Source organism: Bos taurus, chromosome 8, assembly GCF_002263795.3.
Source record: "Bos taurus isolate L1 Dominette 01449 registration number 42190680 breed Hereford chromosome 8, ARS-UCD2.0, whole genome shotgun sequence".
In the NCBI taxonomy this organism is placed as follows: Eukaryota; Metazoa; Chordata; class Mammalia; order Artiodactyla; family Bovidae; genus Bos; species Bos taurus.
This window is the reverse complement of record NC_037335.1, coordinates 111,142,707-111,160,931: the sequence shown is the minus strand read 5'-3', so window position 1 is coordinate 111,160,931 and position 18,225 is coordinate 111,142,707. Positions and strand designations below refer to the sequence as shown.

Sequence of the window (18,225 nt, the reverse complement as noted above, 5' to 3'; positions counted from 1 at the left end):
GCAGAGTCCACACGCGTTCAGTCGGTGCCAAGTGGGAGTGAGGTGACGCTGCTGGTCCTCCAGCATCCAGTCGGGGGAGAGCGCGCAGGGCCAGCCTCTCCAAGCTGAACGCGCTGGCCCCACGAAGGGCGCCCGGGAGAGGGGTTCACCGACAACCCAGGACTTAGCGGGAAGGCGTCCGGGTGACCGAGGCAGGCGGTGACCGTGCGGTGACAAAGAGGCCGTCAGCCTCACAGCGCGGGACCCAAGGTGCGTGGCGGCCAGGGACGGGGCCTCGACCGGGGCAGACTCGGGGCACCGGCAGCGTCAGCGCCCCCCCCACCGGGTGGGGCAGGCCCACCCGCCCGTCCTCCAGGCTGAGACCAGGAAGACCGAGCGGAGCCCCAGGGAGGACGCCAGCGGCCACCGCTGCCGTTATTCCATTTAATCTCGCGAGAAGATGACATCGACGTCAGGGACACAAATCACAGGGAAACGCCCAACAGCCCTCAGAACGGAAGGAGCGCGTGCGCCCCGCTCGGCCTGGGCACCTGTGTTGGTCAGGGGCAGAGGCGGCAGGCGCAGAGGCCAGCGGGCGGAAGCCCTGTCACTGTTCATGGGCACCCGCGTCCGACGGGGCTCTGCCTGGAAAGCCTGGGCCCCACACGCCGCGGCTGCAGTCCCGCGGCGGCCCGGCACTCACAGCAGGATGTGGTACTTCAGCGCCCGGGGCACGCGGTTGATGACGAGCCTCCCGTCGTAGCTCAGGGAGGCGAACAGCCAGGGGTCGGCTGAGGACCAGTCCACGGCGTACACACTGTCCTCGTGTTCCTCGTAGGTGGCGATGACACTGTCCTGCGGGGGCTCCTGGCTCCTGCAAGGCACCGACACATGTGAGGGGCGGGCACCCTGCCCCAGCCGCAGGCCTGGTCCCAGGAGCCCGGGGGCGGGCCGGGGGGCGTCTACTGCTCAACACCTCCCGGAGGCAGAGCCCAGGGCCACCCCAGAGGGGTCTCAGGGCCGTGGGGGAGGCTGTCTACTGCCCGACACCTCCTCCTGGAAGCAGGAGCCCAGGGCCACCCCCAGAGGGGTCTCAGGGCCACAGGGACCATCCACTGCCCGACACCTCCTCCTGGGGGCAGGAGCCCAGGGCTACCCCAGAGGGCCCTACAGGCCAGGGTGGGGGCCGTCCACTGCCCGACACCTCCTCCGTTAGCCCTGGAGCAGGACGTGCTTGTGCTCAGCGGACGGTGGCTGAGTGGAGAACGGCTGATGGTCTGGTGGTGTCTGACAAGAGGGACCTGGGGACCAAACAGCACAGTCCAGGAGTGGGCAGAGGGAGCCCCAGCCTGGACCAGGTGCGGGGCTGTCCGGAGCCGGCGGGAAGGGCCAGCAGGTCCTAGCTGGGGTTTTGACTTCCCCATCAACCGCTACAAACGGGGCTTATGTGTCCCTTCCCTGGGACGCCGGGCGGACGGCACTCACACACACAGACCCCCAGGAGCCTGCGGAGCTGCGCCGCCCACCCAGCTGCAGAGAGCACAGGCCTGCAGCTGTTTCGCCGGAGGGCCTCGGGCGCTGCCTCCCATCTCACCCACACTCGCAGTACGCAGAACCCTTCTCGGGAGACCCCACCCCATGTACCCCAAGTCCCTGCGCTCCGGGACACTTCTCGGGAGACCCCACCCCGCGAGTCCCTCCTCCCCGGCTCCAGGACCCTTCTCGGGAGACCCTGCCCCACCTGCCCCCTGGTCTTGGGCTCCGAGGCCCTTCTCGGGAGACCCCACCCCACCTGCCCCCTAATCCAGGGCTCCGGGACCCTTCTCGGGAAACCCTGCCCTGCCTGCCCCCTGGTCCCAGGCTCCAGGACCCTTCTCGGGAGACCCCACCCCACATGCCCCCTGGTCTCAGGCTCCGGGGCCCTTCTCCGGAGAGCCTGCCCCGCCTGCCCCCTGATCCAGGGCTCCGGGACCCTTCTCGGGAGACCCCACCCCACCTGCCCCCGGTCCCAGGCTCTGGGGCCCTTCTCAGGAGACCCCACCCTGCCTGCCCCCTAATCCGGGGCTCCAGGACACTTCTCGGGAGACCCTGCCCCGCGTGCCCCCTGGTCCCGGGCTCCGGAGCCCTTCTCGGGAGACCCCGCCCACGTGCCCCCTGGTCCCGGGCTCCGGGACCCTTCTCAGGAAACCCTGCCCTGCCTGCCCCCTGATCCAGGGCTCCGGGGCCCTTCTTAGGAGACCCCACCCTGCCTGCCCCCTGATCGGGGGCTCCGGGACCCTTCTCGGGAGACCCCACCCCACCTGCCCCCGGTCCCGGGCTCCGGGACCCTTCTCGGGAGACCCCGCCCCACGTGCCCCCTGGTCTTGGGCTCAGGATCCCACTAGCCCCCAGCCCTGTCCTCCCAGGAAGCCGGCCTGCAGTGGCCAGCAGGCAGCCTGGTACAAACCCTTCCTACAAGTCCTTAGGGGGATTCCGTTCCCCCGAGTCACTAAGACGTGTGGACCAACCCCAGGAGCCGGCTGGCAGGAAACTGAGCCAGCTCACAATGATGCCATCTCCGGGCACGCCTGCCAGCCGCATGCCTGCCTCCCCTCCTGGTGAGCTTGTTTCTGGTACAGACAGGACGCAGACTCCTGCCTGGCCGAGAGCAGACAGGACAGCGGAGAACCCCGAGCCCTGCACGTGGCAGGCCGCTGGACTGAAGCCACCGCAGTTGTGTCTAAATGCTGTGTTTCCCAGCGTCTGAATGAAAAAATGACGGCGTCAAGGGAGACGATCGACAGGTCGTTGCCAAGTCAGCCTCTCACACGGGGATTTTTCCCTGTAACTCAGTTGGTAAAGAATCCTCCTGCAGTGCGGGAGACCCAGGTTAGATCCCTGGGTTGTGAAAATCCGCTGGAGAAGGGATAGGCTACCCACTCCAGTATTCTTGGGCTTTCCTGGTGGCTCAGCTGGTAAAGAATCAGACCGCGATGCAGGAGACCTGGGTTCAATCCCTGGGTTGGGAAGATCCCCTGGAGAAGGGAAAGGCTACCCACTCCAGTACTCTGGCCTGAAGACTCCCACGACCTGTGTATCTATGGGGCACACCAAAGAGTCGGACACGACTGAGCAGCTTTCACTTTCACTTGGGCGGTCATGGGGCAGCGGAAGCAATCAGACGACAGCAGAGAGTGAGGAAGGGCAGGACAGGAAGACAAGGCCTCTTGCGCTGCAGGGTTCAGGCTGCCTGACTCAATGGGCTCTACTCCAGACCCCCAGCCCCAGATCTGACTCCAGGGAGGCCTGAATCACACTCCCGCACACCAGAAGCCAGCCACCACACACGGAGACACTTCCTCCCCAGAGCAAGGGGTCTCCTTCAATACCCAGGCTGCTGACGCAGGGCACCGGCCTTCCTGGGTGTCGCCGCCCTGGACCAGGGTGCCCTGCGTGAGCCCCAAAGCCCAGGGCGAAGAGAGGGCCCCTGAGCAGACGCAAGCAGGGTTGGAAGGTCCAGGGAAAAGACACCACCAAGACAAGATGGTGCGGCTGTCAGGGCAGGCACCGTCAAGAGGCCCCAGCGCCGCCTCGGGGCCTCTCCGGGGAAGCGGCGTGGGACATGGAGTGCGTCTGGGCCTGCAGTCCCACCCCGCCACCTGCCAGCAGGGGCAGATGGGCCGCAACCTGACCCAGGACGGCACAGGGAGCAGGACGCCCAGTGCAGCCTGCCCCACGGGGCATCCCGAGGGCCAGCGCGGGCCTCGGCTCACTCCCGAGGGCGCAGACTAGCCGCGGTCCTCACAACCTCACCTGTAAAGCTTGGCAAGAACGTGAACAGACACGCGTTTCAGAGGCCACACCAGACGGCATTGCTGAGCCACCCAACTCCATCACCCACATGCCCGATACCACCACAGGGACCCGGAGACGCTCCCACACGCCTGGGCCGCCCGTTGCACGCGCTTACTTCTCCTCCAGCCGGCGCTCCTCCTGGTCACTCAGGTCGTCGTCATCAACCAGGTGGCCGAAGGGCTCGGAGGAGATGGACACCATGTTGGAGAGGATGACTCTGCTGTCGCTGCTGCCCGTGAGGACCAGCTGGTCATGCGAGTGGTTGTAGCGGACGTTCCACACCCTGGGGGCAGGGGGAAAGGGCGCTGGGACCATCGGCCCTCCTGGACGGGGCAGCCTCGTCCCGCTCAGGCCAACACCGAGTGGTGGTCAGCAGGGGCAGGCTCGCAGCGCAGCCTGAAACCTTGTAAATCCCGACTGACAGACACAACCGGACGGCAGCAGGGACCGCAGGGGGCCCCTGGACTCACTGTGCAGCGTGCACACAGGCTGCCCAGGGCGCCCAAGGTCATAACTGCCTGAGAAGCACAGCGTGAACTAGAGACGACTGAGACACGAGCCGGCCCCGGGCGGCCTCCAGGAACACTGCCCCGGCCAGGGCTGACCTCACGCCTGGTCTGGTCACTAGGCCCAGCTTCCTTCTGACCCACAGGACCCGAGCTCACTGCGCTGAGCCACCCACTCAGCAGCTGCTGCAGACCTGGGACTGGGGGCTGGGCAGCAGACAGCCAGACAGCCCACTCGGGTCCAGAGGACGGGAGCTTCTTCCCGGACTGCAGGAATGACCGAACTGTCTCAACTGTACTCCAGCATTCAAATGGTAAATACACATGAGCACACACACGTGCACGCACAGAAGTGTACACGCCCACAGCAGTACACAGACATGCACGCAGATGCAAGCACACACGTACATGCACGCAGCAGCACACGCTGACATGCGGACAGACGTAAGCACACACAGGCACACGCACGCATCCAGACGAGCGCACACACACACGTGCACACACAACATCACACACACGCACACACACGCATCCAGACGAGCGCACACACACATATGCACACACATCACACAAAGGCACACACACGCATCCAGACGAGTGCACACACACATATGCACACACAACATCACACACAGGCACACATACGCATCCAGACGAGTGCACACACACATATGCACACACATCACACACAGGCACACACACACATCCAGACGAGCGCACACACACATATGCACACAAAACATCACACACAGGCACACATATGCATCCAGACAAGCGCACACACACATATGCACACACAACATCACACACAGGCAAACACACGCATCCAGATGAGTGCACACACAAATATGCACACAGAACATCACACACAGGCACACACACACATCCAGACAAGTGCACACACACATATGCACACACAACATCACACACAGGCACACATATGCATCCAGACGAGTGCACACACACATATGCACACAGAACATCACACACAGGCACACACACACATCCAGACTAGCGCACACACACATATGCACAGACAACATCACACACAGGCACACACACACATCCAGACTAGCGCACACACACATGCACACACAACATCACACACAGGCACACACACACATCCAGACGAGCGCACACACACACATCACACACGCATCCAGACGAGCGCACACACACATATGCACACACATCACACAGGCACACACACGCATCCAGACAAGCGCACACACATATGCACACACAACATGCTTTATTTGGATAAAAACTGGCTCACACTACACATGATTTTCTCCAACTTGATCTCTTTCACTTAGCAAAAAGCCCCCAGCATGTGGTGAACGCACAGAAACGACACATTAGGGAGAACAGCGGGTCTTGGGTGCACTGTGTGCTGCGCGCCCAGCCCTGCCTCACACCCTCACCATCCCCCACATGGATGCTGCTGGACTGACCTATCTGACCTCCTACCACTGGGCACTGGGGGTCTCCACCCCCTGCATGGCGCACAATGCCCCAGGAACACCTGTGCACATTCATTTTTGCATACGTGAACCGGCACTATTTCAAGAGAAGACAGAATCTAATGCTTTTCTTTTCCTACATTTATGAATCACATTCAGATTTGGAATTAGTATTTCTTTAGCAAAAATAAAACTGGTTGATTGAATGAGTCACAGCAGCACAAACTAGGCTGGTATCTGCCTTTCCAAACGGTGACATAATCAGCAAGATAAAGCACCTAATTACCGCCCCCCCGCCCCCGCCCCGCCAGGCACGCACCAGTGGGAGTGCTCCTCCAGGGTCTTGACGGGTTCGGCGACGTTGCGGGTGTCCCAGAACTTCACCTTGCAGTCGTCCCCGCAGCTGGCCAGGTAGTACTGCTTGTTGGGGTTGAAGTCCAGGTCCCGCACCAGCTGGCCATGAGCGCTCTCGATGCAGTAGATCTGGCTGGGAGCGGGCAGTGGACACACAGTTAAGAGGGGGGACATGGGAAGCACTGCCCCCCACATCCCCTCCCAGACCCTGGCCAGCGTGGGGTCTGGGCTGGGGGCTCCTGCTCGCAGTCCACACCTGTGACCCTGCAGATGGGGGCTGCCTGGCAGCTCTCAAGGGGGTGACCTGGCATCTTGATGAGAGGGAGCCGGAGGGAGGGGACTGTCACGGAGGAGCAGAGACAGACTGGATAGCCCACGTTCAGAAGGACCAGAGACACAGAAAGGGGGTGGAAAGCAGGATATGGTGCTGACGGTGTCAGGAGACACAGAGACAGAAAAGGAAGGAGAAGCTATAGAAACACTGAGGGAGACTGCCTGTCATGGCCAGGCCCGTCCCTCACCCACGCACACAGCCTGGGTGCCAACACGGCGGCGGGAGGGGCTGAGTCGGCCACGGCTGTTTAGAGTGCACACGTGTGCGCATGCACACACGTGTGTACACAACGCACGCAGCACACATGCACGTGTGTGCCCACACGGGTACATGTGTCCACACATACAGGTGTATATGCCCACACACGTGTGCAGAGGAGAACAACATACGTGCAGGTGTACACACATGTACGCAATGCACATAGCACACACGCATGTGTGTGCCCGCACGGGAACATGTACCCACACATACGGGTGTACATGCCCACACACGTGTGCAGAGGAGAACATACATGCAGGTGTGCACACATGTATGCAATGCACATAGCACACACGCATGTGTGTGCCCACACGGGTACATGTGTCCACACATACGGGTGTACATTCCCCCACACATGTGCAGAGGAGAACAACATATGTGCAGGTGTGCACACATGTATGCAATGCACATAGCACACACGCATGTGTGTGCCCACACATACGGGTGTACATGCCCACACACGTGTGCACAGAAGAGCAGGCACACACACACACACGCACGCACAGACCTGACTGATGCCCCACCGCCCAGCTCCAAGCCGCCTCTCACAAGAGTGTGGAATTACACTGTTGAGTCTCTACCGCAACCCCCTCTCACGTCACACACCCAAACCAGAGGAGCGGTCATCCTGAGGTGGGACAGCGGCTTTGGACAAGAGGCCTGCGTCCAGCAGGATGGACAAGGCCTAGCCCGGCCCCAGGACATGCCTGTCATTTCTCCCTCTCCACGTGCTGCTCTGGGGGAGCGTCCCCTCCTGTAGGTGCTGGGTCACGTGCTCCCTGCAGCTCCCGGGGAGCAAAACCCCAGGCCTCCATGCTCCATGCCCATCATTCCGCCCTCTCCGCGTGCTGCTCTGGGGGAGCATCCCCTCCTGCAGGCGCTGGGTCACGTGCTCCCTGCAGCTCCCGGGGAGTGGCACCCCAGACCTCCATGCTCCCACTCACAGCAACGACTTAGTCCTTTCCATCTTTGCTCCCAGGCCGGGTTTTCCAGCCCAAAGCCACTTAAATCAGGAACTGGTTTCTAATTCTGTACCTTTCCAATAGCCTAGTAATTTCTTCCTAAAACAAGAAGCCCAAGCCTCAAGATTTTGAGACGTAAGTAGAGAAATGGATAAAACCAAGCCTGCTGAGGTCCCAGGGCCTGCGGAGTGCTGACCCAGGCTTTCCTGCCGGCTCTAGGCGCGGCGGCCTGAACACAAAAGCCCTGTGCACCCCCCGAGCAGCGCCGGAAGCAGCCGGCTGAGGAGGTGCACAGGCTGTGGGCAGGAGAGAGACCGTGTTGAGAAAAGCCTGGCTCACCCACTGCCCAGCACCCCAGGGACGCCCTCCAGGGACGGTGGGCAAGGGGGCTGCAGGGTGCCGCCCCTCAGGCCCTGGATTTGGGGTCTGCGAGTTTAGCTTTTGAGGTTCTCATATAGACCCCCAAAATCTTCGCATCCTTCAAGGAACGCTAAGAATAGGGAAAGGCGGCCACAGGCCCTGGGGGCATGCATTCTGGTCCCGAGTCCCCACAGTCTGAGCCCACAGCTTTCAGCACCTCACAGCAAACCCCGCATAGCCCGGCACAGACACACACGTCGATTATGGATTACCCCCTGCACTTTCATGGGGCCCCGGACCGAGATTTAAGGTGGTGCCCCCGCCCTTGAAGGCAACAGGAGTTATTTCCCGACCTCCGTCTCTGCAGCTTAGTGATAAATTACCGTGTGCTCAGGGGATAAACTGTATCTTAGAAAAGATTGCCGTGCTCCCGTTGCCATGACAACAGAGCGCACCCCGTCACTCCTCTGCCCGTCAACACCACACCTGGTGCAGAGAAGCTGCTCTCTCTGCTCTGTTAGCAGCGTGGGCTGTCTGTGTAATGACTTAGGTGACAAAGTGTGATCACCCCCTGGCGTGCACCCTGGAGACACAGCAGCCCTCACCTTGGAGTCTCCCATCACGGGACCCGGGAGCCCGTGATCACTGTCTGGAGCCTGAGCTGCTTCCAAAGCCTGACCCGGATCTCCAAGGGAGGCCACGGCCGCCAAAGGGCACCCAGAGGAGCCAGACCACCAGTGAGGGGCTTGGACCCACAGCCCCTGGTGTACTGAAGGCGGGGTCAGAGGAGGAAGGCGGCTGTGCAACTCCCTACAACACCAAGATGGACACAGACCGGCCATGTGGCCCCCAACAGAGCTGACCCGACCCGAGCCAGGAGGATGGGGGCGGGGCGGGGCTCCGGGCGCGAGTCTTGTCCGCAGGCACTGACCTCATGGTCCGCGTGTCCCACCCTCGGATGGCCGTGTCATTCGCCGTGGCCACCTGGGAGCAGTTGTGATGTGGGCTCCAGCGGCCCGTTGTGAACTTCAGCTGTCCTTTCCCTTCCAGGGACGCTGAGCTGGCCAGCTGTGGGTTTGGGGATATTTTCAAAGGAAGAAGGAAAGATAAGTAATTCGAACTCTATTCAGAATGTTTAAGATGATATCTTGTACAGGATATCGTTGAAGATAATTATTGAAAATAATTAGGAAGCTCTGTCTTTGTTTTCTTCCCTTAAAAGACAAGAATGTTTGAACCATATTTGCAAAAAATGTATACATATATATATACATTTATAAAATGGAGCACAGCAAAAAAATAGCAAGGGTATTAATAGAGCCGCTCTCAGACAGGACTTGCCTGTGTGATTAGAGGATCCGCTCAAATCCGAGGCATCATACAGAACCGCCGAGCATCAGCCTCCTCCACAGACAAGGACGAGGCAGGAGGGGCCTGCAAGCCCCAGGTGCCGAGGGACCAACGGCCACGACCTGACCACACACGTGCTCAGACAGTCCCCGCCCGGCCTCAAGGGTCTCTGGCTCTGTTACTTGGGGGTTAATTAACCCCAGTAGGTAACAGTGGAGACCCTGGAGACCACCAGCCCTGGGAGAGCCTGGAGACGGGCGCCCCATCCCACTGCCCAACCGCCCTCGATCTTCCGCACAAAGGCCTGTCACTTGGTGGGGACGACACAGGGGGCTCCAGGCTTGTCTGTGGCCCTCAGACACTCGCCCCTCCGTGACCCACTTCACTTAACCCTGAATACCAGCCTTGCCCTGCAGAACCTCTGAGAGGGGCCCGGGGTGGCCACCGCAGTGCTGGACGGAGGCCCCAGGAATTTATCAGGCCCAGACTCAGCCCCACCAGGCGTGGCCCACAAGGCAGATGGTCAGTGCAAGGGGATTCGACCAGAACCTGGGGAAAACCACCCGCTTCCTCTCCCGGGAGCCTGGCCCAGTTAAGAAGTCTGACAGCAGAGACGTCTTTAAGAATGACTCTGATCCAGGGCCCCACTTACGGTGTGACCGCAGCATCAGGGGTCACCGCCCAGGAGGCACTGACCAGCTGGATGCACCTCACCCCTTCCTTGGACAGTCTCAACCTGTCCCAGAAAACCTTTCTCCCCAAAACCCACTTTCCCGCCTCACCAACTCTGCAAACCACGTGGATGACGGGCCTCGTGCCAGCCCGTCTTGGCGCTAGTCCTCGCGGGCACATGCGCTCCTCTCCCGGGGACAGAACACCTGGAGTCCGTGCCCCGAGTGCCGGACAGAGGCCTGCAGGGTCAGGACAGCGTCTCGTCTCTAAGGAAGCTCGCAGACAGTCACCCATCCGGGTTCAAGGGGAGCCCTCCCGGGTGCCCACCCTGGCCCCCACTCCATAACCAGAAGCAAGCGCCAGGTCGAACCCTTAACAAACGTCACCGCCAGTCAAGCTCCCCGCGCTGCCTCTACATGGACTCTGTCGGCCTCCAAGGGAAGGAAAGGCCGCGAAACTGACCAACACCCTGCCTCCAACACCCACACTGAGTGGCCTCTGGCCAACAGTCCACGAGGAACCCAGACCCTCTGTCCAAGCACATCCGAGAGCTCTCCAATGAGACCCCTAGCCCACAGCCTCGCCAGCCTTGAGGTTCCAGACTTCTGACGGTCCCCACAGAAACTGCATGATGGCCAGTGGGAAGCGCTAACTCGGGGGAAGCGCTAACTCGGGGGCGCCTGTCAGGGAGCATAGGTAACTGACAAGACCCCACGTGAACTCAGCAGCGGAGACCCCCACAGAGAGGGCAGGGGCCCCGCCCAAGGTCACAGCCGCCCTGCAGAACGCGTCCGGCTCCCGCTCCACCACTCTCTCTACCACAGGAACCAGCAGGGCCGCAGAGCGCCGCGCCCACCGGTGCCAAGACGTCTGCGAGGCAGGTTCTAGTGAAAGCCTGAAAGACAGCTCACCGTCAGCTTTTCAAGGGGCTACTCAGGGCAGCCAGCATGGTGCAAGTTGTTAAGGTTAATCAATCACTTTTTCTGGTTTCCTGGTGACATGGAGACAGAACTCAGCAAGAACTCCAGAGGGTGCAGTGCACATGGTAATCTGCTTCCAGCATTAAAGAGAAATATTCAGTGCTTCCTGGTCCAGGAAGAGTGATGAAAGGCTCCCCCGAACCCTCTCAGAAGAGCGACTGGTGCAGGACAAGAACAGAGAAGGCACCGCCGACGAACAAAACACTGGGACTCAAGCCAGCGGGGGCAGTTCAAGGAGAGTCTCGGCGTGAGGTTTCCAGAGACCCAAGCAGCATCCCCGTCACCAAGCCCCACAGTATGGAGCGGGGGCAGGACTGGGCAGACCTGGGCCAGGAGCAGGACTCAGCATAGAGAGGGGGCAGGACTCAGCATGGAGACGGGGAGGACTCAGCATGGAGATGGGGAGGACTCAGCGTGGAGCGGGGGCAGGACTCAGCATGGAGCAGGGGCAGGACTCAGTGTGGTGATGGGGAGGACTCAGCGTGGAGCGGGGGCAGGACTCAGCATGGAGATGGGGAGGACTCAGCGTGGAGCAGGGGCAGGACTTAGTGTGGAGACGGGGAGGACTCAGCGTGGAGCAGGAGCAGGACTCAGCATGGAGCAGGGGCAGGACTCAGCGTGGAGCGGGGGCAGGACTCAACGTGGAGCGGGGGCAGGACTCAGCGTGGAGACGGGGAGGACTCAGTGTGTAGCAGCGGAAGGACTCAGCATGGAGCAGGGGCAGGACTCAGCGTGGAGCGGGGGCAGGACTCAACGTGGAGCGTGGGCAGGACTCAGCGTGGAGACGGGGAGGACTCAGTGTGTAGCAGGGGAAGGACTCAGCGTGGAGACGGGGAGGACTCAGCGTGGGGCAGGGGCAGGACTCTGTGGAGACAGGGAGGACTCAGCGTGGAGCAGGAGCAGGACTCAGCGTGGAGCAGGGGCAGGACTCAGCGTGGAGCGGGGGCAGGACTCAACGTGGAGCGCGGGCAGGACTCAGTGTGGAGACGGGGAGGACTCAATGTGGAGCAGGGGAAGGACTCAGCGTGGAGACGGGGAGGACTCAGCGTGGAGCGGGGGCAGGACTCAGCGTGGAGCAGAAGCAGGACTCAGTGTGGAGCAGGGGCAGGACTCAGCGTGGAGTGGGGGCAGGACTCAACGTGGAGCGCGGGCAGGACTCAGCGTAGAGACGGGGAGGACTCAGCGTGGAGCAGGGGCAGGACTCAGTGTGGAGACGGGGAGGACTCAGCGTGGAGCGGGGGCAGGACTCAGCGTGGAGATGGGGAGGACTCAGCGTGGAGCGGGGGCAGGACTCAGCGTGGAGACGGGGAGGACTCAGCGTGGAGACGGGGAGGACTCAGCGTGGAGCGGGGGCAGGACTCAGCATGGAGACAGGGAGGACTCAGCGTGGAGACGGGGAGGACTCCGCGTGGAGCAGGGGCAGGACTCCGCGTGGAGACGGGGAGGACTCCGCGTGGAGCGGGGGCAGGACTCAGCATAGAGACAGGGCAGGACTCAGCGTGGAGCGGGGGCAGGACTCTGTGGAGACAGGGAGGACTCAGCGTGGAGACGGGGAGGACTCAGCGTGGAGCGGGGGCAGGACTCAGCGCGGAGACGGGGAGGACTCAGCGCGGAGATGGGGAGGACTCAGCGTGGAGCGGGGGCGGGACTCAGCACGGAGACGGGGAGGACTCAGCGCGGAGACGGGGAGGACTCAGCGTGGAGCGGGGGCAGGACTCAGCGCAGAGACGGGGAGGACTCAGCGTGGAGATGGGGAGGACTCCGCGTGGAGACAGGGAGGACTCCGCGTGGAGTGGGGGCGGGACTCAGCATAGAGACGGGGCAGGACTCAACGTGGAGTGGGGGCAGCTCAGTGTGGAGAGGAGGCAGGACTCAAGAATCTGGGGCGCAGCACATGCCCCTCAGGATCAGAGAGATCAGCAAGCGCCACCATCCTACCCCCTCACCCCACCAACGTGAAGCAACTGCAGGGCTGTGGCCTTTCCAGCACAAGAGACGCCGCGTCCATGCAGGCAAGTCCACCGTGAGCCTGGCCCCAGCTGCCAGTCACACAGCAGCCCCCAGTGTGGGAGCCCCTCTCCCTGGAACACCCTGCACAGCCCCCAGGCGGGGGCTGACAGCCCTGAGCCAGGCCTGGTGGGCTTCCTCCCCTCTCCAAGACGGGTTTAGGCCTGGACACACAGTCACGCATGAAAAGGTGACAAAGGGACTTCCAGGAAAGGCTTTCATTACAAACCAAGGGTGCTGTGGAGTCTGGATGTGATGGCTGGAACCTCTGCAGCCACCTTTCGGTCATGACGCAGAAAGCAGTGACAGGCGGACACGGCAGAGGAGAAACATGCAGAGTCGCTGGGCCCTCGATTTGATGAAGACCCTGAATTAACCAACCCTGGGGAGCTGTATTCCCCCACCTGTTTCAGCAGACAATAAAACCTCCTATCTAAGTCACTTCTTATGTCCTGCAGCCAACTGCGTTCTCACCGACACACCCAGGATGCCCCTCTGAGCCGACGCCATCAGGGGTGCCTTCAGGGAAGGGCAGCCCCCCTTTGAGCCGGACACCCGAGCGGGTCCCCACTTTCCCAGTGAGTGACCACGAGTTACTGCATCTCTCTAAGGCCTGGCTTTCTCTCCTGTGTCTCATTTGTAAGACAGATATCAAAGAATCTGCCCCCAAGGCTATGAGGATTCAACAAGACGAACCCCTAAAAAGCACCACCCCTGCCCCCAGCTCTGCTCTGCCTTCAGGGACCCAGGGGAAGGGACAGGGGGCGCTGTCTTCTGGGCCCAGGGAGGGGCCTCAGGACTGTCTTGGGAACGCAACTCGGCAGGACACCCCAGGCCCATCGCTGCCTTCAGAAGGGGGAAGAAAGGGCCCCACCGCCCCCACCCCCACCCCGGGGTCACAGGGCAGGAGGGCTACCTGCTGCGTGCCACGCCCCGGCCCACGACGGCCTGAGACCCAGCAAGGCTGGTGGCTCCCACACCCGTGAAGGACTCTGCCCCCCAGGAGCGCTCTGGCTCCACAGGTTTTGAGAGCGGCCTCCTGGAAACCAGAGTCCCCATGTTTAGGAAATGCACGCACAGCAGCAGGTGCCAGCAAAGGTGAGGAGCCCGAGGTCATTTTCGACGTGTCTGCGGTTCATTTCAAGCAGGCCTGACACTGCAGGAAGAAGAGCGAGAAGGGCTTCCCTCTGTGGCACCAAAAGCCAGCCCCTCCTCGTGGACAGAAACCGTGTCTGACACCCACCGACGCGGTGTGATCTCCAAACAGACTCCAAACAGGGAAGGCTGTGAGGGCGGATTTAAGGTCTTTGGCCGAGATGGGCGAGAAGATAACAGGTGTTTCTGTCCCATTGAGGAGCCACGAGCAAGGTGCTGGAGAGACGGGCTCTCTGTGCCTTCCACTTTTAACCTGGGGGCTCCGGGAGCCGGCCCTCCTCCCCGCTGGCCACACGCGGAGCCCAGGAAGCTGAGGGAAGGGGGGTCGTGGGCGAGGAGGCGGGGAGGCTGGGCTGCACCCTGAGCCTCTGGCCCTGGGCAGTGAGCTGGCCCTGGGCGTGGGCACAGCAGGCAGGGCTGCGGGGAGCGACTCCCCATCGGCGTGGGCTGCGGCCTCCTACAGCATGTTTTAAACCTGCACTAGAGGTTTCTGGAAGCACACAATGTCCTTGAAGCCTGTTCTCTTCCTCCCAGGAAGTGCTCCCCTGGGCACCGGCCCTCAGGCCTGTATGCAGGTGACGCCAGCCGCCCTTCCGCCCCGCGGAAGCTAGTTCTTCCCACAGCCGGGGAAAGCCCTAGAACCCGGGCGTGAGCACACGCAGACCCAAATCGGCGGGCACCACCTTGGGGTCCCAGTACCCCTGGAGCACCCCCTCCAGGCCTCCCTGGGGCTCTGCTAATGATTACAAATGGCAGAGAGCCTCCGATTTAATTGCAAAAGGTAATGATGCAGTGAGCATAAGATTAGATTCACCGCAGAAGGCAATATCCTCAAACAATAAGGACAAAAATTGAGGAGCTGGGTGTGAAGATGGCTGGAATCGATAGGAAGGTTTCGGTATTAAATACTCCAGCCCCGGGGTCGCAAAGTGGTATCGACAGAACTGCTGACAGCAGATAAAAAAAGGGGAGAGAAACGAAATTGGTCCCTGCAGAAAATCAGTTACAGATTAATCACCCTACCGTAAAAGCATTTTGAGACGACGGAGGGTCTGAAGAGCTGTTCACACTTTGATGACTGAACAGGCCCACAAAGTGGGGGCCCCAGAGCAGTGGACTCCTAACACCCCCCCGGGCATCGCCTGCCGGGGGGCGGTGGCCGCTCGGTCACTCCGCACATCCCCAGACCAGGGCTGGCGTCCTGCCCAGCGCTACCATGAGGCCCGGCACCCTCACAGGACAGCCATGTCCCTTTCTGGGCTCAAGGGTGGTCTCAGGGAACAGCCAGCCCCCTGAGCGCAGGCGGGGGCAGGGAGCAGGAGGGGGCACCCTGGACTCTGGTCTGGATGCCCTGCCGAGTACCCTGGAAGGCGGAGGGATGGGGGGACTGTGGAGGCGTCGACCTGGACTCGGGGCCCACAGGGCCATGCCGGGAGCCAGCTCCCCTCAGGTTCCCGTTGGGCCTCAGTTTGGGTGAAATCTGCTTTCTGCTCCAGGATAAAGAGACGTCTTATTTTTTTCTTAATTTTAATAAAGACAGTGCTTTCCTGAAGGATTATGACTGTGCTGGGGAAACCAGCTGACTCCTAACTTCCCACTGAAGCCTGAGAGAAGTGCTTCCGGTCGCGCGGTTTCTGTATGTGGACAGGTCACTCCACACTGGGACGAGTCTGACTTCTAGGCCATGTGTCGATAACGACCCATCACTACACATGCGACCTCAACCCAGAAGGGAAGACATGGGGCAAGAGAGCTGAGCACGCGTCCCAGGCACGGACGGACAGAAGGCGAACATGGCCCCTGAACGGGTCTCCCAGAGGCGCGCCTCTCACACGCCGGGGGGCGGCAGTGGGGCCCCAGGCATGGGGGGCATTAGAGCCGTTGTCGTGTCAAAGTGCTTCACCTTCTCTCCAGAGTTGCGGCTTCGACAAACAAATGCACTGAAATTATGAATCCATGTCAAACAAGACATTTGATAAGAGGACATTTTAAGGAATCATATATGAAAAAATACCTACCAATGGGTAGAATATTTAGTCTCTAAAAGACACACTCTTTGAGGTGAGGAGTATGTGAAAGCCAGACTGGTTCCCAAGAAGCCTGGCGCATAGCACTGAGCAGGTCTGGGGGTGAACGGGCCGTCGGGGGAGACGCCGCCTTCTGGTCAGGACCCTGTAGCAGAGCTGCCCCCGAGCCGCAGGGCGAGACCTCAGGGGACACACGGGCGCCTGACAGGGCAGGACGATGGCCACGGCCACCCAGACGGAAAGGCGGACGCGCCCGACAGCCACACCCTGAGACGCTGACGGGCCAGCGGGTCACGGTCAACAGTTATTTTCACGACCAGGAAACCTTTGTGTCATGAATGCTCCTCTCTGAAAGGAGGAGCATGTATTTAACCAAATACATGTTGGAAACCCTTCATTAAAAAGATTCACACTTGAAACAGAAGACTACGATTCAGGGCAAATTACAGCCAAAGGGGAGAGTTTTGTCAACATCCAGGTTCCTTGTCATATTTGCACCCGGCCCTGAGACCAGAATCGGAATCTTTTTGCCTGAAAGAGACAGTCAGTCAGTCATCTGAATGACAATGATCCAGTCCGTTTCTTAGTGATTTCAAAATCAGTGTCAAGATTCTAAACATGTATGAACCGAGGAGTGTATTCTGAACTCGCCTGAAGGGTCTAATCAGGAAGACAGAGGACAGAAACCTCGTGGCTTGAGTTACTCACCATGGCCTGGCTGGAGCTTTCCTGCAAGTCCCACAGCAGGATGTGATTGTCGGCCAGCGAGATGACCCTCTTCCCGTCTCCCGCGGGCTCCCAGGCGACGCTGTGGGAAGGAGGGAGCCCAGAGTTACGAGGTGCCCACCCCGAGGCCCGGAGCTCGGACACATGGCCCTCAGCTAGGCCCGGCCCAGCCCCCGTCAGCAGGGGGAGGCAGCGTGACCTGGGGCAGTGACCCGGCGCAGCTACCATGCTCCTGAGGCCTGAGTGCCCACATCCCTCCCCAGGGTTCACTGAGGTCGGGAGGATGGGCCCCTGTGATGGGGTAAGTGCCCTGGTGTGGACTGACACCAGTTCCCAGGCTCCCTGTCTCTGTGTATATATGTCTCTGTCTCTCTACTTCTCTCTTTCTATACATCTCCGTCTCTATATCTCCGTCTCTCTCCACGTCCCCGTCTCTCTCCGCGTCCCCGCCTCTCTCCGCGTCTGCGTCTCCATCTCTATATCTCCGTTTCTCTCTGCGTCTCCGTCTCTCCGTGTCTCTGTCTCTCTCTCCGTCTCTCTCCGCGTCTGCGTCTCTGTCTCTCTCTGCGTCCCCGTCTCTCCCCGTGTCTCCATCTCTCTCCGCCTCTTCGTCTCTCTCCATCTCCGCATCTCTCTCTCCGTCTCCGTCTCTCTGCGTCTCCGTCTCTCTCTGTCTCCGTCTCTCTCCGTGTCTCCGTCTCTCTCCGCGTCTCCGTCTCGCTCTGCGTCTCCGTTTCTCTCTGCGTCTCCATCTCTCTCTTACTGTCTGGTGAACAGCGGCCACCTGCCAGTTGGGAAAAGAGCCCACTCAGCCCCTGACCTGCCCACACCCTGACCCCAGCTCTCCAGCCCCGGGAACTGTGAGCAGTCCAGCCGTGGGTTTCATCAGGGCACCTGAGCTGAGGCACTGCTGATGCCTTCTCCCAGGACCTGAGGCACAGACAGCTGACAGACCCTGGCCGCTGAGATGCTGGGCGGCCTGCTGGGGGCTGGGTCTGAAGGGGCCCAGGTGGGTGGTGCCCACATCTTCCACTGCCCCCTCCTGGGAGGGCAAAGCTGACAGCCCTGGTCACCCGCCAGGCCCGAGACGGCAGACCACGTCCTTCTGTCTCAGCCCACGTGAGCCAGGGTTTCCTGTCACCTGCAGCCAAAGCCGTCTTAACTGACGAATGCGTATCTGAACAACCAACAAGATAAAAATCACATCGCCCGTGCGATAAAACCATGAAGAGGCTGAGAATTTTTCAGTGTGACCACA

The 18,225-nt window shown here is 60.9% G+C and overlaps 1 protein-coding gene across 8 annotated transcripts in view; it reads right to left on the bottom strand.

Annotated features, from left to right (window-relative positions):
• Nucleotides 1-382: 382 nt before the first annotated feature.
• The window catches only part of EIPR1 (EARP complex and GARP complex interacting protein 1), a 67,150-nt gene continuing 49,307 nt past the window's right edge, over nt 383-18,225 (bottom strand). For 7 of the 8 annotated variants that reach the window (XM_059889233.1, XM_059889234.1, XM_059889231.1 and 4 more), the window contains 5 exons: nt 16,950-17,049; nt 8,982-9,118; nt 6,102-6,269; nt 3,929-4,096; nt 410-853 (listed from right to left, as the gene is read on the bottom strand). In XM_059889233.1, coding sequence (XP_059745216.1) covers nt 679-853; nt 3,929-4,096; nt 6,102-6,269; nt 8,982-9,118; nt 16,950-17,049 — 748 coding nt within the window. In that variant the 3' untranslated portion in view covers nt 410-678. Of the gene's footprint in view, nt 854-3,928; nt 4,097-6,101; nt 6,270-8,981; nt 9,119-16,949; nt 17,050-18,225 lie in introns of all 8 variants that reach the window. The other variant, NM_001191328.1, reaches the window with a different exon arrangement.